At 33.0% G+C, this 24,470-nt stretch overlaps 2 protein-coding genes across 4 annotated transcripts; both read right to left on the reverse strand.

Moving 5' to 3' along the window:
- Positions 1–16: 16 nt before the first annotated feature.
- On the reverse strand, positions 17–16,080 carry LOC115694687 (separase). 3 transcript variants are annotated; one of them, XM_030621772.2, is made up of 27 exons: positions 15,315–16,080; positions 14,648–14,825; positions 14,462–14,569; positions 13,493–13,627; positions 12,887–13,374; positions 12,357–12,465; positions 12,133–12,258; positions 11,157–11,444; positions 10,958–11,074; positions 10,208–10,429; positions 9,974–10,084; positions 9,707–9,853; positions 9,187–9,555; positions 9,013–9,099; positions 8,625–8,888; positions 8,262–8,385; positions 7,378–8,166; positions 5,886–6,123; positions 5,005–5,107; positions 4,307–4,501; positions 3,677–3,729; positions 3,341–3,570; positions 3,013–3,256; positions 1,881–2,238; positions 1,200–1,427; positions 1,006–1,093; positions 17–890 (listed from the first exon to the last, which is right to left on the reverse strand). In XM_030621772.2, the coding sequence occupies exons 1-27, from the start codon at positions 15,941–15,943 to the stop codon at positions 376–378; spliced, it is 6,543 nt and encodes a 2,180-aa protein (XP_030477632.1). In that variant the 5' UTR covers positions 15,944–16,080; the 3' UTR covers positions 17–375. The 3 variants fall into 3 exon arrangements, with proteins under 3 accessions (XP_030477632.1, XP_030477631.1, XP_060973347.1); XM_030621771.2 differs by having other exon boundaries at positions 9,974–10,087; XM_061117364.1 differs by having other exon boundaries at positions 9,974–10,087; positions 14,648–14,916; positions 15,315–15,436.
- Positions 16,081–17,742: 1,662 nt separating this feature from the next.
- On the reverse strand, positions 17,743–21,830 carry LOC115725468 (eukaryotic translation initiation factor 2 subunit beta). The gene is made up of 10 exons (XM_030655001.2): positions 21,631–21,830; positions 21,151–21,194; positions 20,613–20,721; positions 20,466–20,521; positions 20,312–20,375; positions 20,124–20,212; positions 19,551–19,696; positions 18,584–18,726; positions 18,305–18,390; positions 17,743–18,000 (listed from the first exon to the last, which is right to left on the reverse strand). The coding sequence occupies exons 2-10, from the start codon at positions 21,187–21,189 to the stop codon at positions 17,923–17,925; spliced, it is 810 nt and encodes a 269-aa protein (XP_030510861.1). The 5' UTR covers positions 21,190–21,194; positions 21,631–21,830; the 3' UTR covers positions 17,743–17,922.
- Positions 21,831–24,470: the final 2,640 nt, after the last annotated feature.

The raw sequence follows: 24,470 nt of genomic DNA on the forward strand, positions 1-24,470 counted from the left end.
CAGAAGCTAAGCAAAAGACAGAAAATATAATTCGATGTATTATATTATATTATATTATATATTATAGTTGTTTTTTACATTTACATACAATTAGAGAATGAATATTCCAACCCTTGAGAAAAATGGGTCAACATTTTCATGATGGTATAGAGCCAATTAAGGGCTCTCAGGGCTAACAATCGCAAGCCAATTTCTACCAAGGTACAAAGTTAGATGGTGCCAGGTGTTTCCTATGCTAATTATAGTCGAGACTCTCCTGAATTTTCAATTTGCAATTTAATTTTGATAAACTATATCGGTGAGGAGCCTAGAAAATAAAAATCCTAGGCCAGCCAAAAAGGGTTTGGAAGAAAAATACTCCATTTTTGCATGATACTATAAATCCTTCTTATTCCGTATACCTGTTGGAACACCATAACATACCGGTGAAGCTCCAATTAAGAAAGGCAGTGTACAAGCTTCACGAGCTTGACCCATGAAAGACCCAAGCTTTGGTCTGTGATAGCAACAACCCGTTGCTAACTCTAGCTCGCTAGCTTCGGCCAATTTTTTCTTTGAGACTTTCCTTTTAGCATTGCCTTTACCCTTCAAGCTCAATGCTTCAAGCTCTTCTGATAGTACATTGCATTCATCACAGCCCGAAGAGTTACCAACCCTTTCTTCCAACCAGGCATTGAGCATGGCCTTTCCGAAGCGATCAATATCCTTATCTGTGACATCCCATAGGTTGGCAACAATTGCAGGTGAACCAGCTAGCAGATAGGATAGTGGAGTACCATTGGGTACATAACAGCCGTTCAGTGTCAGCGAACCACTACTGCAACCCATAAGGAGAGTTGCAGCACAGTTTTTCAGTTTTTGTATTTCATGCCTTGGAATATACTGTGCTCCTGTACAACCAAACGAGTACATTTAGGTGATTTAATGGTTCAAAATTACGACTAAAGGAATACATTGACAAGATAAAACCAAGTGACTAAAATTAACAAGTTTAATCAACCATACCACTTCCGTGCCCGAAATATATAAAGAGGTCATGGCTTTTCAATGCTGAAGACAATTCTTCAGCAGTGGGTGCAACTCCAGCCTGCCCCTGCATGATCAATTGACATACAATGATTCATTTTTGTGTCAAATTTAATTTAAGTGAATTTTCATTTATGATTTTATTAAAAAAGAAGAGAAGAAAAGCAATTTACCTCCAACTGTTGATCTTTAAACCAATTCTCAAATTCATTTTGTGTGCAGCTAAGATCACCATCAGGATTCAATAAATAAAATGCATCCAAGGGATCTATGAAGGGGAAGGTTTTAACTTGGTCTTGACAATGGTAACTTTTATCTAGTCTTGCGGAGATACTCCAAATAGAAGGCATGCGATAAACCTCTTGGGTTCTTAGTACAGGAATATTCTCCCATGGAAGCATCTGAGTCATCATTAGTCAGTCAGTTTTCAGGAAATAATAATGGTGACAGTGAAAGAAAACCTAATTTTCCAGAAAATGCTGACAACTACATTGCTAGGGAAGGAGGAGAATATATCTTTAAAGCAGCTTAGCATGAATACTAGAACAACAGATGATGAAACATGAATAACTAGGCTGCGAGAGCCACAGATGATAAATCATGAATAGGCAATTAGAATATAGTTAACAAGATAAATATAACATTGACATGTCTACCCAAATTTAGTGTACCTTGCATTACTACAAAAAGAAAAATAGCAAGCCATCTACATATGCCTATTTATGATGAGAGGAAATAATAAACTAGTTCGTTTACTTCTTTAATATTAATCATTTATGCAAGACCTTAACTATATAAATTGTAAAGGATCTGTGGAAAGAACATGATTCAATTTTTAAAATCCAGAAACCCACCTGCACATCAGAATCAAGTATTAACACTATTGGTTGGCGATCCATAGAGCCATCACTTTCAAGCTCCTTCACTGCTTCACAGATTTGTTCCAAGGCCAAACTAGACAGTTTCTCACAACCAATCCTACCAATGTAGCAAGCCTTACTCAAATATAACTGTGAAATGAGTTCCTCTTCTTCAAAGGCCTCACTAGGAACCCCAAGAATAACTTTGAGAACACTCTCATTTACATCTATTTTGCATTTAGATTTCAAATACCGAGTCAGCTTCTTCTGTACAGTCTCCATGCGCTTGCAGCTAGACCGCTCCCCGAGAAGTAGATATTTCCACGGTCCCAACCATATATCCTCTACTTTCCTGCCACAACAATAGAAAATTTTCCAATCATGAAATCAAGTTCTGAAGATGTAAGCCAGGGTAAAAACCAATGTGCATCTTGTATTCTTCCTCACATATCATTGGTGTTGGAATATTAGCTGTATATTAGTAGTAAGAATTAAGATAAATTGTCTTTAGTAGTTTCTTATTTAGTCTCTTAGTTTTATATATAAATATTAAATATATACTATATTATAGAATACAATACACAAGTCAATCACCATATTTTACATGCAACCATTTATATATAAATATTATTCAACACTATCATTTGTGAAACATGGTACTCAATATAACAACAAATAAAATTAGAACATTAAAATAATATATTTGTAAGGAAAAAAATGGCTTAGTGCATGTTTGACATCATAACTAAAAAAAAAAAATTGTTTTTAAAAACAGAAAAAACAATTTGGCTTGTTTGACCTTGTTTTTTAAAACAGTTTTCAAAAAACAAAGTTACAAAAAACAAGAATTTTAAAAGCAACAAAATGTTGTTGTCTGTTTTAAAAATCAATTCACTTTTGGTAAATATTGTTTTTAAAAAATACTAACCAAACGTGACTTGTGTTTTAAAAACTTCAAAAACTATTTTTTGTTCTCATTTCTAAAAACAATTTTTTGAAAACAAAAAACAGAAAACAATACCAAACATGCTCTTAGTTTCCCAAGGAACTAGTGCAAGTCAATATTTTTGAAGTAAAAATAATAATTGAGAAATAAATATGGGGCCAAAAGGGTAAGGAATCATACCTAAGGAATCCACCTAGACGATGATCAAGATTCTTTCTCCATGACCACCATAATTTCCTGTTCTCTTTTGTATCCTCTAAAGAGGATGTTGAACTTGATAGGTGGTTTTCTTCTAATATCAATTTAAATTCTGGAGCTACATCATCCACCAGGGTGGAACCCCAAGGACATTGCCAATGCTTGCAAGAATCTTTTCTTTGAGATAAATTACTAGAGCTAGAACTTCCAGCATCATCTGAAACTTCTGATAAAATGATACTACTATTTAGCAACAAATCATTGAAATATTTATTACTTATGTGAGCATAACTATGTATTGAGAAAATACCTTCTATTATAGAATCTACTGGAAGAAGGACAACAATAGGTTGATTCTTAGAATCCAAACGTGATACTAGCATCCACGCACTAACACATGAAGAATGATGTAGGATCTCTTGTAAAAAATTAGCATAAGAACTTCCAAGCATACTTATACAAATTGCAGTTGTGCAAGGAAGGCCCTGAAAAAAATTCTCCACAAATTCTTCAAAATCTTGTGTAGACTCAGGTGCAAACCTGTAAATAAATATTAAAAAAAGACGAAAGCATAAAAAATGGTTAGACTGATTTGAAAATTCCTTTGTTCAAATAATTCAATTTGATGTATACTCATAGTAAAGACCTAGGTTTCGGCATTTCTGCTGTCAAGCAATTTGAGCCAGTACTGCTTGAATCCTGAAAGTAAAGACTTTTCTGTTATTCATGAACGAGGACGGCAATAAATGCAAATTCAGGAAGAAAACACTATCTGTCAAAATACATTGAGGTTACGTAAATCCCCTAAAGGCAAAAAGTCTTCGAAAAAAATATTTTGATCAGTTGGATTGATTGAATGGGCACCTTAGCTCAAATTGCATTCTTTGTTTTGAAAACACATTCAAGCAATAAATTCTAATATGCCATAGCCATGGGCATCTCGTATGATGGTAAAAATATGCAGTGCACCTTAAAGGTGCAAGACACCAGCACTTTCGAATAAGACTTGAAAAAAAAGCCTTGTAAGAAAAAAATTAATGAAAAAGAAAGTAACATAATTGATGATTTAAAATCTGGAATAATAAAATCTAGCAACAAGATTTTCCCTGGTAGTAGGAAATCAATCTAACCTTTGTACAGATGATTAAATAGATAAAATAATAATAACAATAATAAAATAAAGCTCAAACAGATAATACCTCAGAAATAAGATCGAATTCAAATATTGTTAGTAGCTTTTCCTAAGTTTGTAAGGAAGAGGTGACTAGGGACATACCACAGCATTCGCAAGATGATGGACTTCATGTCTCCCATAGTCATTAGTAATGATTTGATAATTAAGATGAGACCCAAGTGAAGCTTGATGAAAGTATGCAGCCCAATGATTTTCAGAGATTGCTTTGGATGAAGAAAGAGAACAAAGCTCACCAGAAGCAGCAAGTATGAACACAACAGAAAGCAACCTTGAGACCTATCGAAATCCAAGTCAGTTATCTACAATAGCACACGAGAGGTCGGCAAGAATATATACAGAAAATAAGTGTGCTGATTAATAGCATTTGAGTATTACTTAGATGGGAACCTGCTGCCAATTTACTCAAACCAGCAGCAAATACACACAAACAACAGCAGCAGTAATAGTAGAACAATAAGAACAGTAGCCAAACAGTAGGAATTGTATATTGAATATATGAGTAAATAAATTCCATACCCCCTATTTCCCCTTACACACATATATATAGTAATTTCTCACTCAGTACTGCCCTCCCAAGCAAAGACTCACAAAGACTCATATACCCTTATTATTACTATATTCTAGCACACCATGTTTATCCTAGGGCCCTAACACTGTTTAAATCAGTTTTCCAAAAACAAGGTTAACATTGGACATACTTGACTCTTGTTTCATACTTTCAAGTTAATATTTATAATGAGCTACAATATATATATATAGAAGAAAAACCACAGCTTTACCTTCTGAAAGAGAATAGGAACTTCCTGGCAAAGTACAAAAGCTTGCATTAACCAGGAGATTATATGTTGTGGCTGAATATGAGACAGATCACAGCAATTATTCCTAGTAAGCAATACCGCAGAACAAGTTAGCTGTGAAGTTCTAAGCAGATGGCAAATATAACAGCCACTTCAAATATAAAAGAAAGATGATCTTGTGTTTGTTTGCTAATTATCCCTAGATTTTAGAATGATATAAGGTGAAACAACATTACCAAGAGTACTTATTTTTTCATTTCCCCTTTACGTGTGTACCCAAATATTTAAGAGAGAAAAATAAACTAGGGAATGCAAATTCAAAGAAGTCCAACATGTGAAAATTTGGGAGTTGCAATTGCACATTTCCAATAACTGAATTCAAGAACATCTGCTCTTATACCAATACTGAGTTTTCCAAGTCAATTAACCTTCAGCCTCCACATAAGGCAATCAGGTTGCCAAACTTGCTTCTTTAAATTTTCTTGGCAATCTTACTGCGCAGATTTTTTTTTCATCCTATTGCATCTTTTAACTTTTTTGCTCATGATTATTTTCGTTTTATATAAGCCATAAATTGTACGGCAAGTGCTCTTTGTCTCCCCAGATTTTTCCCGCTGTGAGGCTTAACATCTCAGCGTCAGTATATCCATTCCAATATAGCAAAGTTGTTTCTATATTATTCTCCTTTCTTTTTATTTTATTTTATTTTTATTTAAGTTATGGGTGAAGGGGTTCCATGGATCTTATTTCTTTTCAAAAACATAAAACAAAAAAGTTCCCCACCACCTTTTGTTTGCTTTCAAAATTTGAAGAAAAGCTACTATGAAAGAAAACATAAATAGTAAAACTTACTATTAAAGTACCTGGTATGCCTGGAATGGTAGCCTTTCAAAGAAAGCCAACTTATGTTGTATAATACTTCTGCACGCTCAACACTTAACATATCCCCTGAGATTTCCTTCCCAATAATATCAAGCATGGGAATGAGAGAAATAGATGAGCTTGTTATATGGAAACAGCCTTGATTAACAAGGATAAATAAAACTTGGAAGTAGAATTTGTGCGCTTCATGAATTTGACCACGATCCCCAAAGTAGTTTCCTGAAAATGGATAAGATAAACAAAGAAACATAAACCAAATTGTGCTTAAGCATATCAGCCAGAAATTCTCATTCACTATTCTTGAGTTAGATTGAGAAAACTATGCCCAAACTATGGTCATCATGGCAATATTCAAGTCACAGGAAAAAATATTAGTCATTTTTCAGAAGCAAACTACTCTGTTTACAATTTTTAAATACTTTTTTTCTGCCATATAAATCAGCAACTTGATAATAAAGACCAAGATATGATCTCATCACATAATTACAGTAAACCAATGTGTTGAAAAAATTATAATTGTGTTTTTTTTTTCTTTCTAAATGACAGAATGACCATGTCGTAGTATTCAATGCCAACCACAAGTTATTAAAAAAAAAACCAATGAAAACTAAGATCTAGAAACATAATTTATTTTGGAAAACATTAGTATCAAGTTAACTGTGGGGGAAGGCTTTGCTACTTGTTCCTCAAGAGTTCTAGTTGTGGATAATAAAAATAGTTCGTGTGCGTGTGGAGTAATTCTCAATTTAAAAAAGGCCTCTGTGATTTTGTGCATGTACCGAGAAAGGACTTTTTTTTCCCTTTTCATCTAATGATGAAACAAAAGACATGTTCATCATCAATACAAAGCTAATCTTACACTCATTGGAGCTTTCTCCTTTCCCTAACACAGTCGGGTTGCAAAAAGAATCCAATGTTTCTAAGTTAGCATATCCTATAATTTTACATAAAACACAAAAATCCCCATTCAAGACAATACTATATTCTTGTACGAAAGCTTGCATATGCTATTGCTATATACTTGGCACCTTCTCAGAAAAAACAGATTAATACTTGGTGCCAATATCTTCCCTATAGCTTCCCACTAGACCGAAATAAGAGTTGAAACCTAACCCTCCTTTTGTCATAATTAAAAATTCTTTGATTACGAACTTTCATTTTCCTAATGGTAAAAAATAGCTTGAAAGAAGAAAGGAATTTGTAGAGAAATTTGGATTTAATATGTACTTTTTTATAAGTAACGAAAATAGTATCATTGATAACAATTTGGTTGTGAATTGATGAGTTGATCTAGTATTTTTTTTTTTTTTGAAAAAAGAGGAGAGGCCAAAGATTTGACCACCCTCAAGAATAGATTAAAACCCTCACTGCATCTAGTATTCATTTCTACTGCATCTACTTGAATGCAAATATTGCTTAAATGCTTGCAAGTAAAATTAGAGAAAAAGTAGTAATTGCAGCAAAAAACCATACCTAAGCTTGTGAGTAGCTTTAGCAAAAGCTTCCGGCGGATGAATTCCCACTTCATATCTATAGCATTGACAATCAAACCATTCTTTGTACCCTCCAAATGAACACAGTGCCAGCACCTCATTTTGTTGCAAAAGCTGTCTTCGTTCCCAAAAGCATTCTTATTAGATTTAATTTCCAACATCAAATCCCTCTCACTAAAAGTGCCAGAACTATCACTTTCACAACCAACTTGTACGTTGCTGGATATATTTTTGTTCTGAGAGGATTGATACTTGGAACGAGTAGACCTAAAAGCTTTCTCAGGTATTACATCTTCATCCTTCAACAGAACTTTTGTTGAATTCCGTGTCCTTCTACAGTTTTTAACTTCGTTTTTTACTTTTGCCCCCTTTCTAGAGGGTTTATTTATATCCAATTGCGCTTCTTCAGTATGAGCAGAGGTATTGCTAACATTGTAATCAACGCCTTTTTCAAGTTGAAGCACAATGTTCCCAGCACTAGCTTCATTAGGTAAACTAGCAGAGCTATCCCAATCAGAAAGATTTAGCAGATCAATAGCTGATTTATACAAAGTCTCAGCATGAAAGGAACTCTTCATAGATAATTTCCCACTTGAATCAACCATAGTGCTTTGGGATAAGTCACCAAGATGCTGATCAATAGTTACCTTCAGCATCAATCTGCATTTTAAGCAAGAAATTTCTGAGCGTCTATCATCAAAGCATTGCTTGGCACCTTTTAGTTCTCTTTCTGCCAAATCCCAAATTTGCTTCTTACAGTATAGCTTACCTGAGCCGAAACTCAAATTAGTTGATTATCATGTTTGTTTATCATAGCAAGGGATAAAGAAATAACATTTAGAATAAGACAAACTTATTTCATACCCAAAACAGAAGAGAAAGCAACCATAAATAGTGACAAGTTTTGTGCACAGGATATTCTTTTTCCCCAAATAAAAAGACTTTCAGCTTCAGATCCATTGCCCATAAGTTCATGAGCGATACCAACCTAGAGTTAAAATGTATGGTCAATTATTAAAGTACTTCTAATGAAATATAGCTCATAGTAATACCTTTTTCCCATCATACTTTATCATCTTTTTCCCATCACTGAAAAAGAAAACTTTATGATGGGAAAAAGGTATTACAAAAGGAAGATAAGGGTACCACACAAGAGAGGATAAGTGTGAATGAAAAATAAATGGTGATTGCATTGAATTATAAATTTCAGGGTATTTAAGGACAAACCTGAAGTGTGCTTTCAAGGTAACACTGAAGTACAGTCCATGGACTAAGATAGCAGCTTTCCAGGTCCCATGATATAGAATCAAAGGACCAAAAGTCATTAGCAACTGATCTGCGCACCTGCAGATCTTGAATGCTGTAGGAAAACTTTTGAGCAACATCCCCAGTTTCATTGGACTTTTCAGTATGATGTTTCACACAGAACTTAAATTTCTCTTCAAATAATTTATTGCGTAACTGGTGAGCATGTTTTGCATAAAAAAGAGCCTGGGGAGCACAAGATCAATGAAGATAAATGCACAACGAACATTGAACATTGAAAGAGAAATCCATACTTCTGCTAAAACAGAAATGACAAACAAATGTTAACGAAAATAAGTGTCCATGTTACCTTTGTAATATGCCCATCTGAAATATACTTTTCACTCAAATCATAGAAAAGGTAGCTAGCCATAAAAACAGAACTGGAAGAAGGAACCTGTAGAAAGCACAATAGATAGTATTTTAAAAAGACTAAAGAGTACTTCAATTAAAGATAAGAACTAATGAGTTGAGAGGACCTTACACTTGAAATGAGCTCAAAAGCAACTTTTTTAACTTCATCCTCACTCATATCTGAGCAAAAAGAACTGTCATGTTCAGGGGACTCTGGAGGAAAGTTTGCAGAAAGACAAGAGAAACTATGTTGGAATCCAGCTAGCAAGGGTTGGGAGCTTTTCAAACACTTTATCCAAAAATCTATAGACTTGCTATCTTCAGCATAGTGTTCCGCTAAGCTCATTAAGAATGCCTCATTAACCGGTGAAATGCAGAGACTGTGTCTCGTCCTCCTACCTTCCCACAGTACAGCCAAGACCTTCTCCAGTGGAACCCCTTTCCCATAAAACAATCTGATCATCAACTTATATGTATCATAGTGGTAGTCCATGCAACCCTAGAATATTATAAAAAAAAAAAATAAAGAAAGAAAAGGGGCATGGTGATGTTCAGTAAACAAATCAAGATAAACATATTATTCTATGTTCCAAAAAGTAAAGGAGAAAATTAAAACACACACATATAATCAAAACAATCAACCAACTAACCTTAACTGATAACAAATCAAGAATACTATACAGGAAAATAATAATATTTTCAGAAGCTCTAAAGCACTTTTCTTCAGCAGAGAAACAATCTGGAGTAATAATGTTCAACCATAAATTAATTGCCATTCTGATATCTTCCAGGACTTGCTGCTTATAAGAAAAAACGAAGCAAACATTTAGTATAACATAATTCCTACTCTCAAAAATCTTATTACATAAGAGAGAAAAAAACTCAATTCTTGGAATCTGGCTTTCTTGCATTCACACCTTTGAATTTGGTTCTGCCTCCTGAGTGCAGAACGCCCGAAGGCAATGTGCCACAGCTAATTGATGGTAAGGTTCAATTCCATAGCTACTTTTTTCACCAGACATCATTTTCTGCTTCAGTAGTAATTCATGTCAGTCAAAAATCGAACTTACAAAAGAAAATTTATTTACCATGTTAAAGTTGGTCAGATAAGACAATTGAATCACAGCCAGGGTGAAAGGTAGTTATCTTACAAGCAATGATATTGCTTCTGACAAGCATTGAATACAATCCTTCAAACATTGGATTCCATTGAGCCGTAATGATCTTCCCTTTATCATTAAAATCCTTGATCTTTGTAACCAATTTTCTGAAGTAACACACAATTCTTCCAAGAGATAAGCTGTAATTTTCTTTTGCATTCTCTGACACAGCTCAGGATGGAGAGCAGTCACTTGTTCATAGGCAAGAAGTTCCTAATATTTAGAGAGGAAAATGATATCGGTATCAGTCAATGTCTAAGGGACCATAACAATTTATTTTTCACACAGGGAAACTACCCCCCCTCAGTTTAAATGGTCAGGCATGTGGTGCCACAAGGTTTGAGGTTCATCTCCCTGTTGGGTACCTACATAGTAATTGCTATAGTTTTTAGGCCTCCAAATATTGTAGGGTTAGGCGGGGATCCTAGTTTCAAAAAAGAAGTATAGAGAAACTCCCCAAACTCACTTATTGAGCCCAAAATTTGGATGTTACAATAATTGAGGAGAATGAAATTATAGTAATTACAACATAGGTTCCCAATGGGGACTTGAATCTCAAACTTTATAATAGCACACCACAAGCCTAACTACTTGAACTAACCCTCTTGATTATAAGAACAAAATAATATAGAAACATTGAAATACACTAAACATGATTTCATAAAAAAAATGAGAAAAATAATTAAAAAAAATAAGACAGAGAAAGAGAGAGTATCAAAATATATAACATACAAAACTAACCTGCTCCAAGATGACTCCCATTGCTCTCTTTGACACTTTTTTTGAAGATGACAAAACATGGTACAAGGTTGATGCAGCATCTTCAACATCATCATTTTTATGTCTTTTGCATTCATTCTGGAATGATAATAGCAATGAGCTGACATGAACAAGAACAAGAAAATCATAAAAAACCCATCAATTTTTTAATATAAATTACCTTCACCCATTGTTTCACCAAAGGCATGGGACCTGGAAGCTTGCTGAATAGGTTTGCAGCAACTGACCAATTTTCTAGGCTGTCTGCAATTATCCTTTTCGTCTTATCACTGTCACATTGATGGAGAACCTCCAAAAGAAAAGCAGTTTTTGCACATGAATCATTAACAAAATTGATAATAGAATCTTCTGAAGAATTGGACTCCTCTGGTTTCCGTAAAGCTGTGTCACAAAGATGTAAAGCACAAGTCCATGATGATGTAGAACTTAACTTCAATGCCTTTGAAGCCTACAGATGTAAATGGAAAAAAAATAATTAGAATGCACATTGAGTACAAAACTATCATTAAAAAGAATAATAATAATTCTTTGGCTGCACAGTAGATGAATAGTGTAGAGTCCTTATCAAACAGTGTACTGTTAAAGTACCAATAGAGTTACCAAAATGTAAATTACACAGAATTAATCACTCATTCACACCACCACCATTATCTTAACTATAGAACCTATCCTTAGTTAAATAGAATGGCTTGACCAAGAGAACCAGATTTGCATAGCAGAAACTGATAATATTCCAAAAAGAGTAAGATACACCCAAAGGACGAAAATGGGGGCATAAAGGAAAACAAAGTTTCTAAAGATATGCCCATCATTATATTTGCAGAACTGTCTTCACTGTGATCCAGATAAAGGCAAGAGCATCGCAGTGTGCAATGTAGCAAAAACATAACTTTATGTAAACAAATAATAAACGAGGACAGCCAAACAATAAGGTCTTGCAAATCGTACATTAAATAGTATCTTTGAAAACAAAAAAAAAAAGGTGGTCAAGCACTATAGAATCATACGTAATAAACAATACTTGAACTTGCAGTTAGCAAAAGCATTAGAATCAGTTAAGCACATGAAAAAAAAAAACAAGTTAAACCTTACACAGCTTGAATCATAAATAATTCTAAATTATATCAATGACCTACCTCTTTAAGTTGCTTGTTCCTGTAGAGAATTACACCAGTATTGTAAAGAGAACCATAGAGATATTTTAACCCTTGAGATTGAATCCATTCACTAGAAATCACATCTTTAAGTACGTGCACACTCTTCTGAAATAAGAAGAATTCAAATCAGTGAACCATAAAATGTTAGTGTCGTACAAAAGTTTGAAGATTTCATACAAAATTTTACATACCAAGTTACCAACCTGTGTATTAAGACTTGTTCTGATGGAGACAATAAACAATGCTACGGCTATACTTAGAATGCTGCTTTCATCACATCCATCTATCTCTCCTTCATAAGTACATTTACACCTAGAGAACAGCATATTAGAGTCTCATAAAAGACATAGTTTAGAAAGGGAAAATGTGTTCTTTTTCAGTAACAATCATTGAGATAGGCTGCACCAAACTAATCTCATGAGAATAATCTATCAAAGGCTTCACTAATACAGACAACTTGGCAATAGAAAGTGAAAAAATGTTCAAATAAGGGGAAGTTTCTAACAAAAGAAAACACAGTACAGCTATTCTCCAAGAAGAAAAAAGAAAATCCAAATTTGTAATCGAGGAAAACAACATGCAATTTTCACGATAATATCCACACATAAAAATATATAAATAGAAACAAATCAGAAAATGAAAACACATAGAATTCAGATAGTAAAATTCCTTGCAAATGTAATATGTTCCAAAGGGTTGAATCAAGTACACTGAAATACTACTGTGAGATTACCTTTTACTAAAAGTGAAAACATCACAAAACTGATCAAGCACCACCTGTATGTCAGAAAGTTGGCTAGAAACAGCAGCAGCCTCGCTTCCAATTATTATCTCTTTTTTTTCTGAATTTACTAATTCTGCAAGCGGCAGGCATATGTACTTCAATGCAGTTAAGTATGACATAAGGTAAGCCTTTCCATCTTTATGATTCCACCTTGTACGGGCCTCATTGTGAGAAATACATGGTGAACATAGCAGACAAATGGCATCCTTAAAATCGTCACTCGAGGATGCACAACTATTTTGGCACCCAACATGAAAGTAACTTCCTAAAGAACAAAGTAAACACGATAAATTCTTCAGTATATCCGCTGAATCACATAAGAATTTTATTACACCTCCAGATGATGTACGATCATTACATCTTGACTTCAATTTGAAATGCATAAAGAGTAACCCCTTAGCATAAACCCTTAGAATCAAACAAAAGGGTGTCTTCACCTACCCCAGAAAAATAAAAATAAAAATTAATAATAATAATAATAATAATAATAATAATTTATGTCATGAATTTGTAATTGAACATATCACCAACACTAGAAGCATAATAACAAGCTACCTGATTGAAATCATCTGCTATTTTGTTTAGATGGACTCCAATGGCATTGCAAATATCAGGGCTTTTTGCTTGACATTTATTGGCACAATAAGCAACCAATTCAACAAATTCCATTGCATTTATTTCTATTTGCACCTGCATAAATACAAATTGTTCTTGTTCATATTTCATGTTGGCCAAACTTGTTTCTGAGCAAAGAGAAAAGTTTATTTTTAAAATGGAACCCCATGAAAGAATAGTATTATTTCAGATTCACAACAAATAAGCTGACAGGAATCACCGTAGACAGCAACGCAATAACCAAAAAAAAAAAAAAAAAAAAACTGGAACAGATAGAAATATGGTTTAAATTAATTCACAGAAACAAATAGCAGAGAAATAAATTAACATGTTCATTCAATGTATACCACAAAATATTATAATGAAGAAAAAGGAATGAGATGTGTAAATTTAGTACATGAGTATCTTGCTCAAGTGCACACATGACATTCACTTTTCTTGGATTCTGATAAATAAAAAATGTAACAATAAGAGTGAAAAAGGAACTAAATAGCAGATTTTGTCAAAATATATGACAAATATGATCAAACCAGCTACAATAAAATTTAAGCAATTACTACTTCAAATATCTACCAGACTTTCAATTCTTTGCAGCCATTAAGATTTTTTTAATTGCATAATATATTAAACCTTAAAAAAACTAATAAATAACAAAGCCAATGTCTATTTTTCTACCAAGTACCTTTTTATATTTGAGAGAGATATATAAAAAATAAATAAACTGAAAAAGTACCTATAATTAACATTATTGTAATGAATACAAGAGCCACACTTAAATTTTTCTCACAAAGCCCATAATTTGCAACTACCCATCACTTGACCCATTGTTTTTCCCTAAACTTAACTGAAGTGTTAAACATATATAAACATAGAAGAAATACATCTCAATGGAATTTAGTATCAGCATACCTTTCCATCATGGGCAAGAGAATCCATAACACCTATTAGTATATCAGTGATCAAGGCTGATCTGCTATCTTGTAGTGCAAATAAAGAAGAGCATAACCTACGAGCAAACTGCAAGCGGAAAACTGATCAGACAATTAAAAAAACAGCCACTCTGAAATCCTTGATAAAAATGTAAATATAGTTCACCTTGTACATTTGATCTTTGGTTATTGACTTGGCATGCTCACCGATAGTTGTAAAGCAAAAATCACGTGCCAAATCATCATCAACGATTGTAAACTCCCCAAAAATTAAAAGAGTGCACCTTCCCAAGTGGGAAACAAGCACCCTGTGCAACTTCTCATATGTATTTGCATCTAATACCCTATGACATAAAGATCGAGATAAACCAATCAAGAAATGACTTGTCCATATCGTAACATCATTACTAAAGTATTCGCAAATCATCCGAACTTCTGCAATATGATGATTTGAGTGAAAAGCCAGAAACAAGGAAATAGGTAATACAGGCAGTAACACTACATTTTTAAGTGAGAGTAACACTTCACAGTCCGATTAAGTTCTGGTATAGATAATTAGTTTTAAACCAATTTACAAACACCCTAAGCAATTATAGTAATCAACTGTACAGGATAATTCGATATAATTTCCATCTCAACCAGCCAAATTATGCTAGCACTTGTTATATTAAAAACAACATTCGGCTACAACCAACCACACGAGTCTCTAGCTTCAGTACTAAAATTTTGTTACTAACATCAACAGTTTAAAATCCAATAATCTGACTCTGTAATTGTTTTCTTACCAGATATTCCAATTCTAATTCAAATTCAAAACAATCAAATTCACTTACCTAAACCACGGTCTTGCTTCTTCCACCAAAAGAAGTACTCTCCTAAAATCCTCACAACCCTTACTCTGATCCATCGAAGCACATTTCACGAGCGTCACAACAATTTCCACAATCAGCAATCCCAAACTTTTATCAGCACTACCTTCCCCTATAACCGGCAGCAAACTTCGCTTTGATTTTGACGACTTAGCACCGGAACTAACACTCTCCAAAATTCTCAATGCTTCCTCCTTCGCCTCCTTCCACCTGGCCCATGCTTCCAAACAATGCACCATCCGAACCCTCTGGGCTTGTACGGTATGGGGTTTGCAATCAAGCTGCGAAGAAATGGACTCCAAGCAATCCAAGCACAGCCTGTAAATGTCAAAGAATTCCACAGCCAATTGCTCGGAGCCAAATTTCGAAGGTTCGGCGAGGCGCTTGGGGATAATCGAAAGTGAGGTATTAAGGAAGGGAAGAAAAGACTTGGCGAGGGAGCGAGCAAGGGACTGTTCGTCCTTGGAGGCGGTAGCTTTCTTGGTTTTCTTGAGGTTTTTGAGATCTGAGAAAGAGCGGAGGTGGTGGGAGAAGAGAGAAGAGATTCCGACGGAGTCCGAAGCTTCGAGCTTGGAAATGAGAGAGGTATCCATGGCGGATAGGAAGAGAGAGTCAGAAGAGTGTGTCTGAATTCTGAAATAGTGAAATGGGTTTTGAAAAGATGTAAAGGAGGCGCGCGAACTCGCTGGCCATAATTATATTTTTCAAAAAATAATAATAATTCATATTTGTTTATTATTTTGGGATTATTTCACAAAATATACAAACAACAAAAAAAAAAAAATTACAAAATACAGTTTCACGGAATTTTAAATATTTTTACGATTTTTTTAATTTTATTTACAGAAAATACGGTCTTTTTATGTTGTAATCTTGTTGATTTTTTGTTATCTGTATGTTATTTTTTGTTGTTATTTTCATGTTACTTTCATGTAATTTTCTTGTTAATTTTATGTTGTTTTCGTATTATTTTTTGAAAAACCGTAAAAATGTAAAAAAAAAAAAATTCTTTGAACGTAAAAATGTAATTATTATAGAAAAAATGGTGACTTTTGTAATTATTCCTATTATTTTATCAAAAATAAAATAATAAATCATATTTATTTTGGTGTAAAAAATATTAATAATTCATATTTTTTTTTAAAGGAATTCATATTTTGTTTGTAAGGACAATAATTTATGTTTAGCTTTAAATTCTGTATCAAAATTCTAGATATTATTGATAAATGAACTCACATGGGTTTCAAAAAAAAAAAAAAAGAACTCACATGTTTTTACTTTTAGAAAAAGTGCTCTTGATTAAAATAGGGTAAATATAGAGAATAATTTTGTCATCCCTGAGTACTGCATGATTTTCATTTTTATTGTTCTTTATGGTGAGAAAAATTAAAATATGAAAAATATGAAAAAAAAAACAGTTTAAGGTAAAATAATTGTTTTACAAAAAATAATAATTTTGCAAAAAAGTGTATTAAATTCTATAAAATATGTAATTTTCAATTTTATTTTTTTACGTCAAATGCATTTTTTTTTTAAAGTGGTGTCAAATGCATTTTTTTTAAAGTGGTGTCAAATGCATTCAAAAACCAATAAATTTATCTTCTATAAAAAAAACAACCAATAAATTTCTACTGAAGCAAATGATATCTAAGAATAATTAGTGTAATTAGTGTCGATATAGATTTTCGGGAATTATTAGATTATTCGCTGGCCAAATCGAACCGTGCACAATTTTGTGGAATGTCATTGAATGTGAATAGTAGATTACTATGATACGGGGGACGTTCATGAAAATATACTTAAAATTTCAACTCATGCTCATATAGTATTGAGCCAACGGGTAATACTCGAAAAATATGAATGGCTAAAATTAATTATAAATGTATACTTACCATTGCTTTTCAATTACACACATATACAATATTTGGAACCAACCCAACAATTTTATTTTAGCACCAAATCTATCTAAAGTTACTAAAACCGTAATCATATCACTTTTAACCATTAACTTCCATTAAGTAGTGACTAGAATGGCTAGGCTACCCTTAACTAAATCCAATATTCGACAAGTTCCAAGTCAGCCAATTGGGTCAAATCGAATTCAATCAAAGATACCACTCAAATGAAAAGTGGATAGTAAAAGACTAGACCAAGAAATCTCATGTACCAACATTGCTCCACTTTAAACGCTACAACTAACTTTCAAGGTAAACGAGTTTCGATCTTCTCTTTTTCCACCAAAATTCTATTGAGCTATAAGTTAGGCCACTGTTTGTGTTTTTGTGTGTGCGCGTGCATGTTTTGGTTGGTTTTCAGCCCTGTCAGTTTCGGTCCTGGCTTCCCACCAGTAGAATATTACTCGGGCACAAAAAATCATCTTTAAACAGCATAATGAAATCTCATTCCAAACTTTAAAACAACAAAACTGATACATTTTTTTTCAAGTTGGGGCTCAAAGCAAACCAGAGTTTGACAAGTTAATACTAAAGTGAAGAGAAAAAAACAACAAATATGAACTGACGATTAATAAACCACCAGTGGTTTCCAGGAAGAAGGGGGACTGAGAAATTGATCATGTTTCAGCTTTCCTACGACCAACACGAGCAACGAAACCAGCTTTAATCGGGGCAACTGATCGGCCAGAACCACACTACATGATTACAAACATGAAATACGAATAAGTATGTTACATTCCAACTAGATAACTTATGTGATCCTTATTAGGAGTTAGCTTCTAAAAGGAAGGGTAACAAAGCAGTTCTACAGATATCATCAGAGCCTAATCACATGAATGAATGTTCAATGTATTGAAAGCAAAACATATAATATTTAAATCTATTTCCTTGCTTAAAGTTAATGTAATACAACAGCAATAAAAAGATTAAAATTTGGCCTACTATGCTGTAAGGGCTAGTTGTGCAAAGGTGATCAGGGAAAAAGAAAGATGATATTACCTTCTCACATCTAAGGAAGAAGAGACGATTCTCCTTTGAAAGAATTGTGTCAGGACTTTTGCATCCAACACAGATGACATACTCATCTGAAAGAAGGCATAAACAAAATTACAAAATGCTGAATTGATATCAAATATATAACAATTCCCTTTCTTCAACAAATGATAGAGTATCAATTTTCAAATCTTACTTGAAAGCACAGTAAACATTGAGTTTGCCCAGCACTACGATAAAAACTGTAAAAGACAAAATTGACCAGATTACGAACAAGGTACTTACTGATATATCGCCTTAAAATTCCTTCAAAATTCTTAGGTGCAAATCTTCCCTTCACAACCAATCTTTGCTGTCCATCAAGTGATCCATTTGTTCCCAATTCAGCAAGCAAGAAATTCATGACATGATCCGGTTGTCGATGCATTCTACATTTTCAACAAGGTAGAAGGGACTATGTCAGATCATAATTTAACAACATATAGCGTATTTTCACATCACAAATTACCAAAGAAGGAAATATATAACCATCATAACATGCCACCACTTAGGTCAAATATACATTAAAGCAATAATGTAACACTAAATATCATAGATCAACAACCAAAAATTTTGGCGAGCACATAGTTTCCATGTCTTAGAAATGGATAGTAGAAAAAAGCCTGCGTGAAGGAACACTACTAATTATGGCACAATAAGTGCATGTAATGTTTTTACAAAAACAATATCCAACAACTTAATAATAATAGTCCAAGAAGCAATAGCTGAAGATGAAACACTTTACTAATTACAGGAAGGGGAGAAAAATAGATACACGAAGAAGGAGAAGAAAAAAGAAAGAAAAATAATGATGGTAACAAAACGCAGCATGAAACACATATCCACTATCAGCTTCCAAAGACAGGTTTTTCAAACGATATATTTAGTCTGAGCAAGCCAATCACACATTTCTAAAGTTAACCACAAATAAAAGTCCCTAAATCATTTTAATATTGAAAACAAGCCCCATATTATATACTAGACAGCATGGTAAAGCAACATTAAACCATGAGAGGATCATTTGCAAAGATGACAGCATGATCATCTCAAAGATGTAAAAGATTGTACATAAGCAATTACACAGAAAGAATGCTTATGAAGAAAATGCAAAAGTTAAAACTATAATATCCCAAGTATGCATCAATAAAAAAAATGCATGGTGCATAAGTGTAAGACTTAGTTAAATTGATATGACAAAGGAAATGGATTATACGATTTGCAGAGATCCATGAAATTCACGAAGACAGTTTTCTTTGTTCCTTCACGAAGTACTTGTGGAGGCCTCATAACTGTCCTACGCCTGTCCCCTGCCAGCTCAGGATTATTCTCTCGAAGGATGTTAAACACCCTACCCAGAAGCTGCAGTTTCCATAAGAGAAAATAACTACTTCATAATAGCATTTAAAACTTAATAAAAATGTAAATTCAGAAGATAATAAGACAGGAAAAGTTTGTGGTCATCAAAATACCGAACAACAAACATACATATGAACCATACTTTAGAATGTCAGTTTAAAGGGTAGTCAAGTACAAAAGAGTTCACAGCAAGCAGCATCCAGCTGTAATGTTTTTATAGCTTTTGTTTCTACTAATATTGATACAGCAAGGCAGATGGTAGAAAAGAAAGCAGAAACCAATCTCCAACAGAAGAACGCAGAGAAAATGTAAATATAGATTTATTATAATGTCAGAGATTAAAATATATCATAAGAACACCATCTCACACATTTCACAGCCTAACATTACAAAGTAGAGAGCTCTGGAAACAATTAAACAATAAATATACCTCCTCGTATTCATAATTGCGATCACTCCCTTCCCAAGGATAACGTGGTGGTTGATCTTCTTCTTCTTCTTCATCAACATGAACATGATCTAAAAAGCCAATATACAGAAACTCAAAAAATCTACCATAGATGATTCATAAATACTCATCTGACGTTATGAATTAACACCAAGTATCAAGAATCTTACCTTCACTTTCCAACTCTTCCACTGCATCGCCACCAACCTCTTCAATCAAAGTACTGGTTTCAACCTAAAACCGCATAAATTTTAAAACATTAATCGCTACAAAAAAAAAAGATAAATCTCAAATTTCCCAATTTATAATATCCAAATAACTCACTGGCTTCTTCTTCTTCTTTTTCAAACCCGAAAATGTACTTTCAAGGCCATCAGAAACTGCAAAGAAAGGTAGAGCCAGAAAATATCAAGCATGAGACGACAAAATTAGAGACATCATAGATTTTTCGAAGTAGTATAATTTCCATACCCGTAAGACTTTCAACTTTCTCAGTCAATTTCTCCTCAGAGTCATCCAACAGATCCTGGATGACAACCTTCTTCTTCTTCTTCTTTTTGCTAGGATCAAAAGTGGAGAACTACAGATGTGCAGAACTATTAGATAATAAGACAAGTGAAAGTCGGGTCATACACCTTTCAAGTGGTATACCCATTTCAATTACTGGCCAATTTACTTCAAGCAGAACATCAGAGTTTCTTAAATACAAAACTACTGAAAGTCTAGCTTGACCAATATATCCTTATACAAAAATTCTAGACCCATAGCATAACACATCGCTAGTTTTACAATAATCTTCATCTCACCACAAATAAGTACCTCCTAATTAATTGGATGCAGAGTTAAAACAAGTTATTTAAAGACCCAATGGTACAATTACAAAATAAATAACCAAAAATAGTTAAGAAATCGATAGCCCTATTCACCCTCTTCTCTAAAATAAATCAACAAAATAAAAGCATCAACAAGTATTGACATACACAAAATGTAGATAAACAAACAAACTCACTTCTCCAATCTCCTCCTTCTTCTCATCATTGTCTGCCATTATTGCTGTAAAATAACAGAACCAAATCAATCTATCACCCAAAAAAAAATATATACCCAAAATAACCAGCGATACGAGTACATATTAATACATGGTTTTATTTTTTGAACCCTAAACGTTGGTAAGAATATAATAATTCAAAAGAAAAAACAGATAAGCCTCGGCAAATAATGTGAATGAGATTCGAAATTCCTTCAAAACCCTAGAAATGAAAATTATAACGCAAAGGCGCAAAACCAACAAAATGTTCTCATTATTTCGTGTAAACAACAAATAATAAACGAACCTAGGAATCAAATTTGCAACCAGCAAAATAAGAAAAAAAAAAAGACATTGAACGGATAGACAAGAACCAATTGAAGGATTCATAGATTCAAGGAAAAGTGTAAGAAGAAGCCATTAAAGGGAGATATAGATAAACATGATGAAGGATTGGATTACCTTAGTAAGAGGTCGAGGACCCAAGGAAGAGGTAGTAGAAGTGTTAATCAGCAGAAATCGCTAAAATTTGTAAGGAACACTCTGAACCTTTCTTATAGTAAACTTATAACACTTCCCTTCTGGTCCTTTTTCTTCTTTTTATTCCTTCGGCGACTAATAAGGGTTTTTATTTCGTAGGGGTGGGCAAGGGTTTTATTTCGGTTTTCTATATTAATAAAAAGGGCTTTATTTCAGGTGAAATTATACAGTGGCCCAAATTATGAGATATATTCATATAAGTGGTAGGCCGTCACATAAAAATCGCTAAACTGTGGGAACCGCCCAACCGCTCAATAAAAACTCACAAAAATTAGATTGGGTTGAGTTTTAACCCGCTATTTGGTGGGCGGGTACGGGTTCGCCTAAAAAGGGCGGGTCCACCCCGTACCCGTTATTTTTTATTTTTTTAAAAAATTTATAATTAAAACTAACAAGAAAAAATAAAATTCTAAAACATAAAACTAATTATATTTATATAAAGTTTAGTTCTTAAAGTTTTTGTTTTTATTTTTTTTTATTTTTAATCTTGTTTTGTTACAATTTTTGTGTATGAAGTTTATTTTATCATAGTCTAAAATTAATTTAATTATGAACTTGTTTGGACTTTTTAAGCACCTTTTTTAGATTGTTATGGAGTATGAACTTTATAAGAATTGTTATAAAATTTTCATAGACTATTATTATGCCTTGTTATAGAGTTTATAAAGATTGATATGAAATTTTTAAGGACTTTTATGCATTGTTATTAACAGGTACAAATTTTTGGTTGAATACTTTTTTCCTAGTGACAATATACTTTGGAAATTTTAATTTTAAGCAATCCAAACCGCTCAAAAAATCGCATAAAATCGCATCCTAAAACACCGCCCAACCCAAACTTTTATTGGGCAAGTATGGGTTGTAATTTTAAAAAACTACCAAATAAAAAAATCGCCAAACCGCCCAACCCAACCTACGGTCTTTGGTAAATCAATCCTTTTTTGTTTTAAGGCACCAAACTTCATCATTTTGTATCACTTATTCCTTAACTCACCAAATGCCAATGGTATGTTTGTAATGATCTTTTTGACATTATTGACATTATTAAGTAAGATAGTCTATTAAGTTAATTTCACTATTGTGCACATCAACTTATATACTCCTATATTGAAAATGTTAACCAAAATTTGATTCATTCTTCTATGTCTATGTACCTATTTATCTATCTACCTATCTAAATAATAAAAAAAACACAATTAAATTTATGTGGCATTTTATAATTTTTTTTTCTTTCTACTTTTTCTAATATTTGAGGCTTTCATATTTTGTCCAAAAAAAACACACATACACGAACTACATATTGATTATGAGTATCTTTTCATTTTTATAACTCTCATTTCAATATTTTATTATTGTGATTATAATTATAACATTCTTTTTGTATTATCATCACTAATAAATTAATTTGTATTATTATATAGTATATAATTAGGACCTACCCAAGTGATTTGGAGATTTTGGGCGAAAAATAAAAATTGAGCTTTTTATTAGAAAAATAAATAAATTTTTACATAAATTACCATTTTTTTATTACTTTTTAAACTTTTTTACAGTAATTTAATTTCAGTTTTCATTTTTACTAATTTTTTTAAATCAATATACGGTTATTATTTAATTTTTTTCACACTTTATACAGTTTACTTATGTCATGAGTGTAACTAATAACACGTTTTCCTCCATTGTCTCAAATCAATCACTATACTATATATTAGGAGTGTTCGCAGTGCGGGTGGTGCAGTTTTTAACCATTTTTTCAAACCAACCCGCACATGCGGTTTTTTCAATTTTCCAAACCGCACCTGCACCGCGATACTAAAAAACCACAAAAACCGCACCGCAAAAAATGATGCGGTGCGGTTTCTGCGATTTATTGGGTTTGAACTATCATAAATTTTTTTTTGAAATCATCATAAAATAATTAAACTATCATTAATATAATTATTCCAAAACACTTAAGAAAATACAATAAACTTGAGACTAATAAAAGTTATAACAACAACAATAAGTCAATAATCTTTTTAAAATTTCAACAACACACCTAAAACAAAATAACAAACTTGAAACTAATTAAATTCCAACAACAATATAAATGTACAACTAACATACTTTCAGCAATAGATTAAAAATAAAACAAACACAAACTTCCAACTCCAAATTTCAATACACACATTATGGGCTTGGGTTTGTTGCTAAGAAGAGAGGGTTTGTGAAGAATTATGGATTTTGCCCTAAGATTTATAGGCTTGGGTTGGGCTCATATGTATGCGCTTAATTAAATAAATATAAAAATTAAAATCTTAAAACATGCGGTGCAGTGCAGTTTGAATCGCGGTTTAATAATTCAAAACCGCAAACTGCACCGCACCACGCGGTTTGGGAAAAATTCAAACCGCAACCGCACCGCGAAGAATTTCAAATCGCGTTTTTTTTTTTTTGTGCTGCGGGCGGTTTGAGCGGTTTGATGTACACCCCTACTATATACATGTGTCTTTGTCAGTTATTCACTCTCTTATCCACTCTCTGTATCACTCTCTCATTCTTCCCTTTTTATTTTACTTTCTTTGTCCTTCATTCTTCACATTATCATCTTTTTCTTTTATTCCTTTTGTTTTCTGCATTTTTCTTCTTTGTTTTTTCTTTGTTTTTGAGTAATGGATATTACTCGTTCGAGTTCATTGTCTCCTTCGCCTAAGAAACCTAAAAAAGCCCATTAAACCATCTAAACACAAATCAGTTGTTTAGAAAAATTCGAATCCCCCTAA

Source organism: Cannabis sativa, chromosome 6 (assembly GCF_029168945.1).
Source record: "Cannabis sativa cultivar Pink pepper isolate KNU-18-1 chromosome 6, ASM2916894v1, whole genome shotgun sequence".
NCBI lineage: Eukaryota > Viridiplantae > Streptophyta > Magnoliopsida > Rosales > Cannabaceae > Cannabis > Cannabis sativa.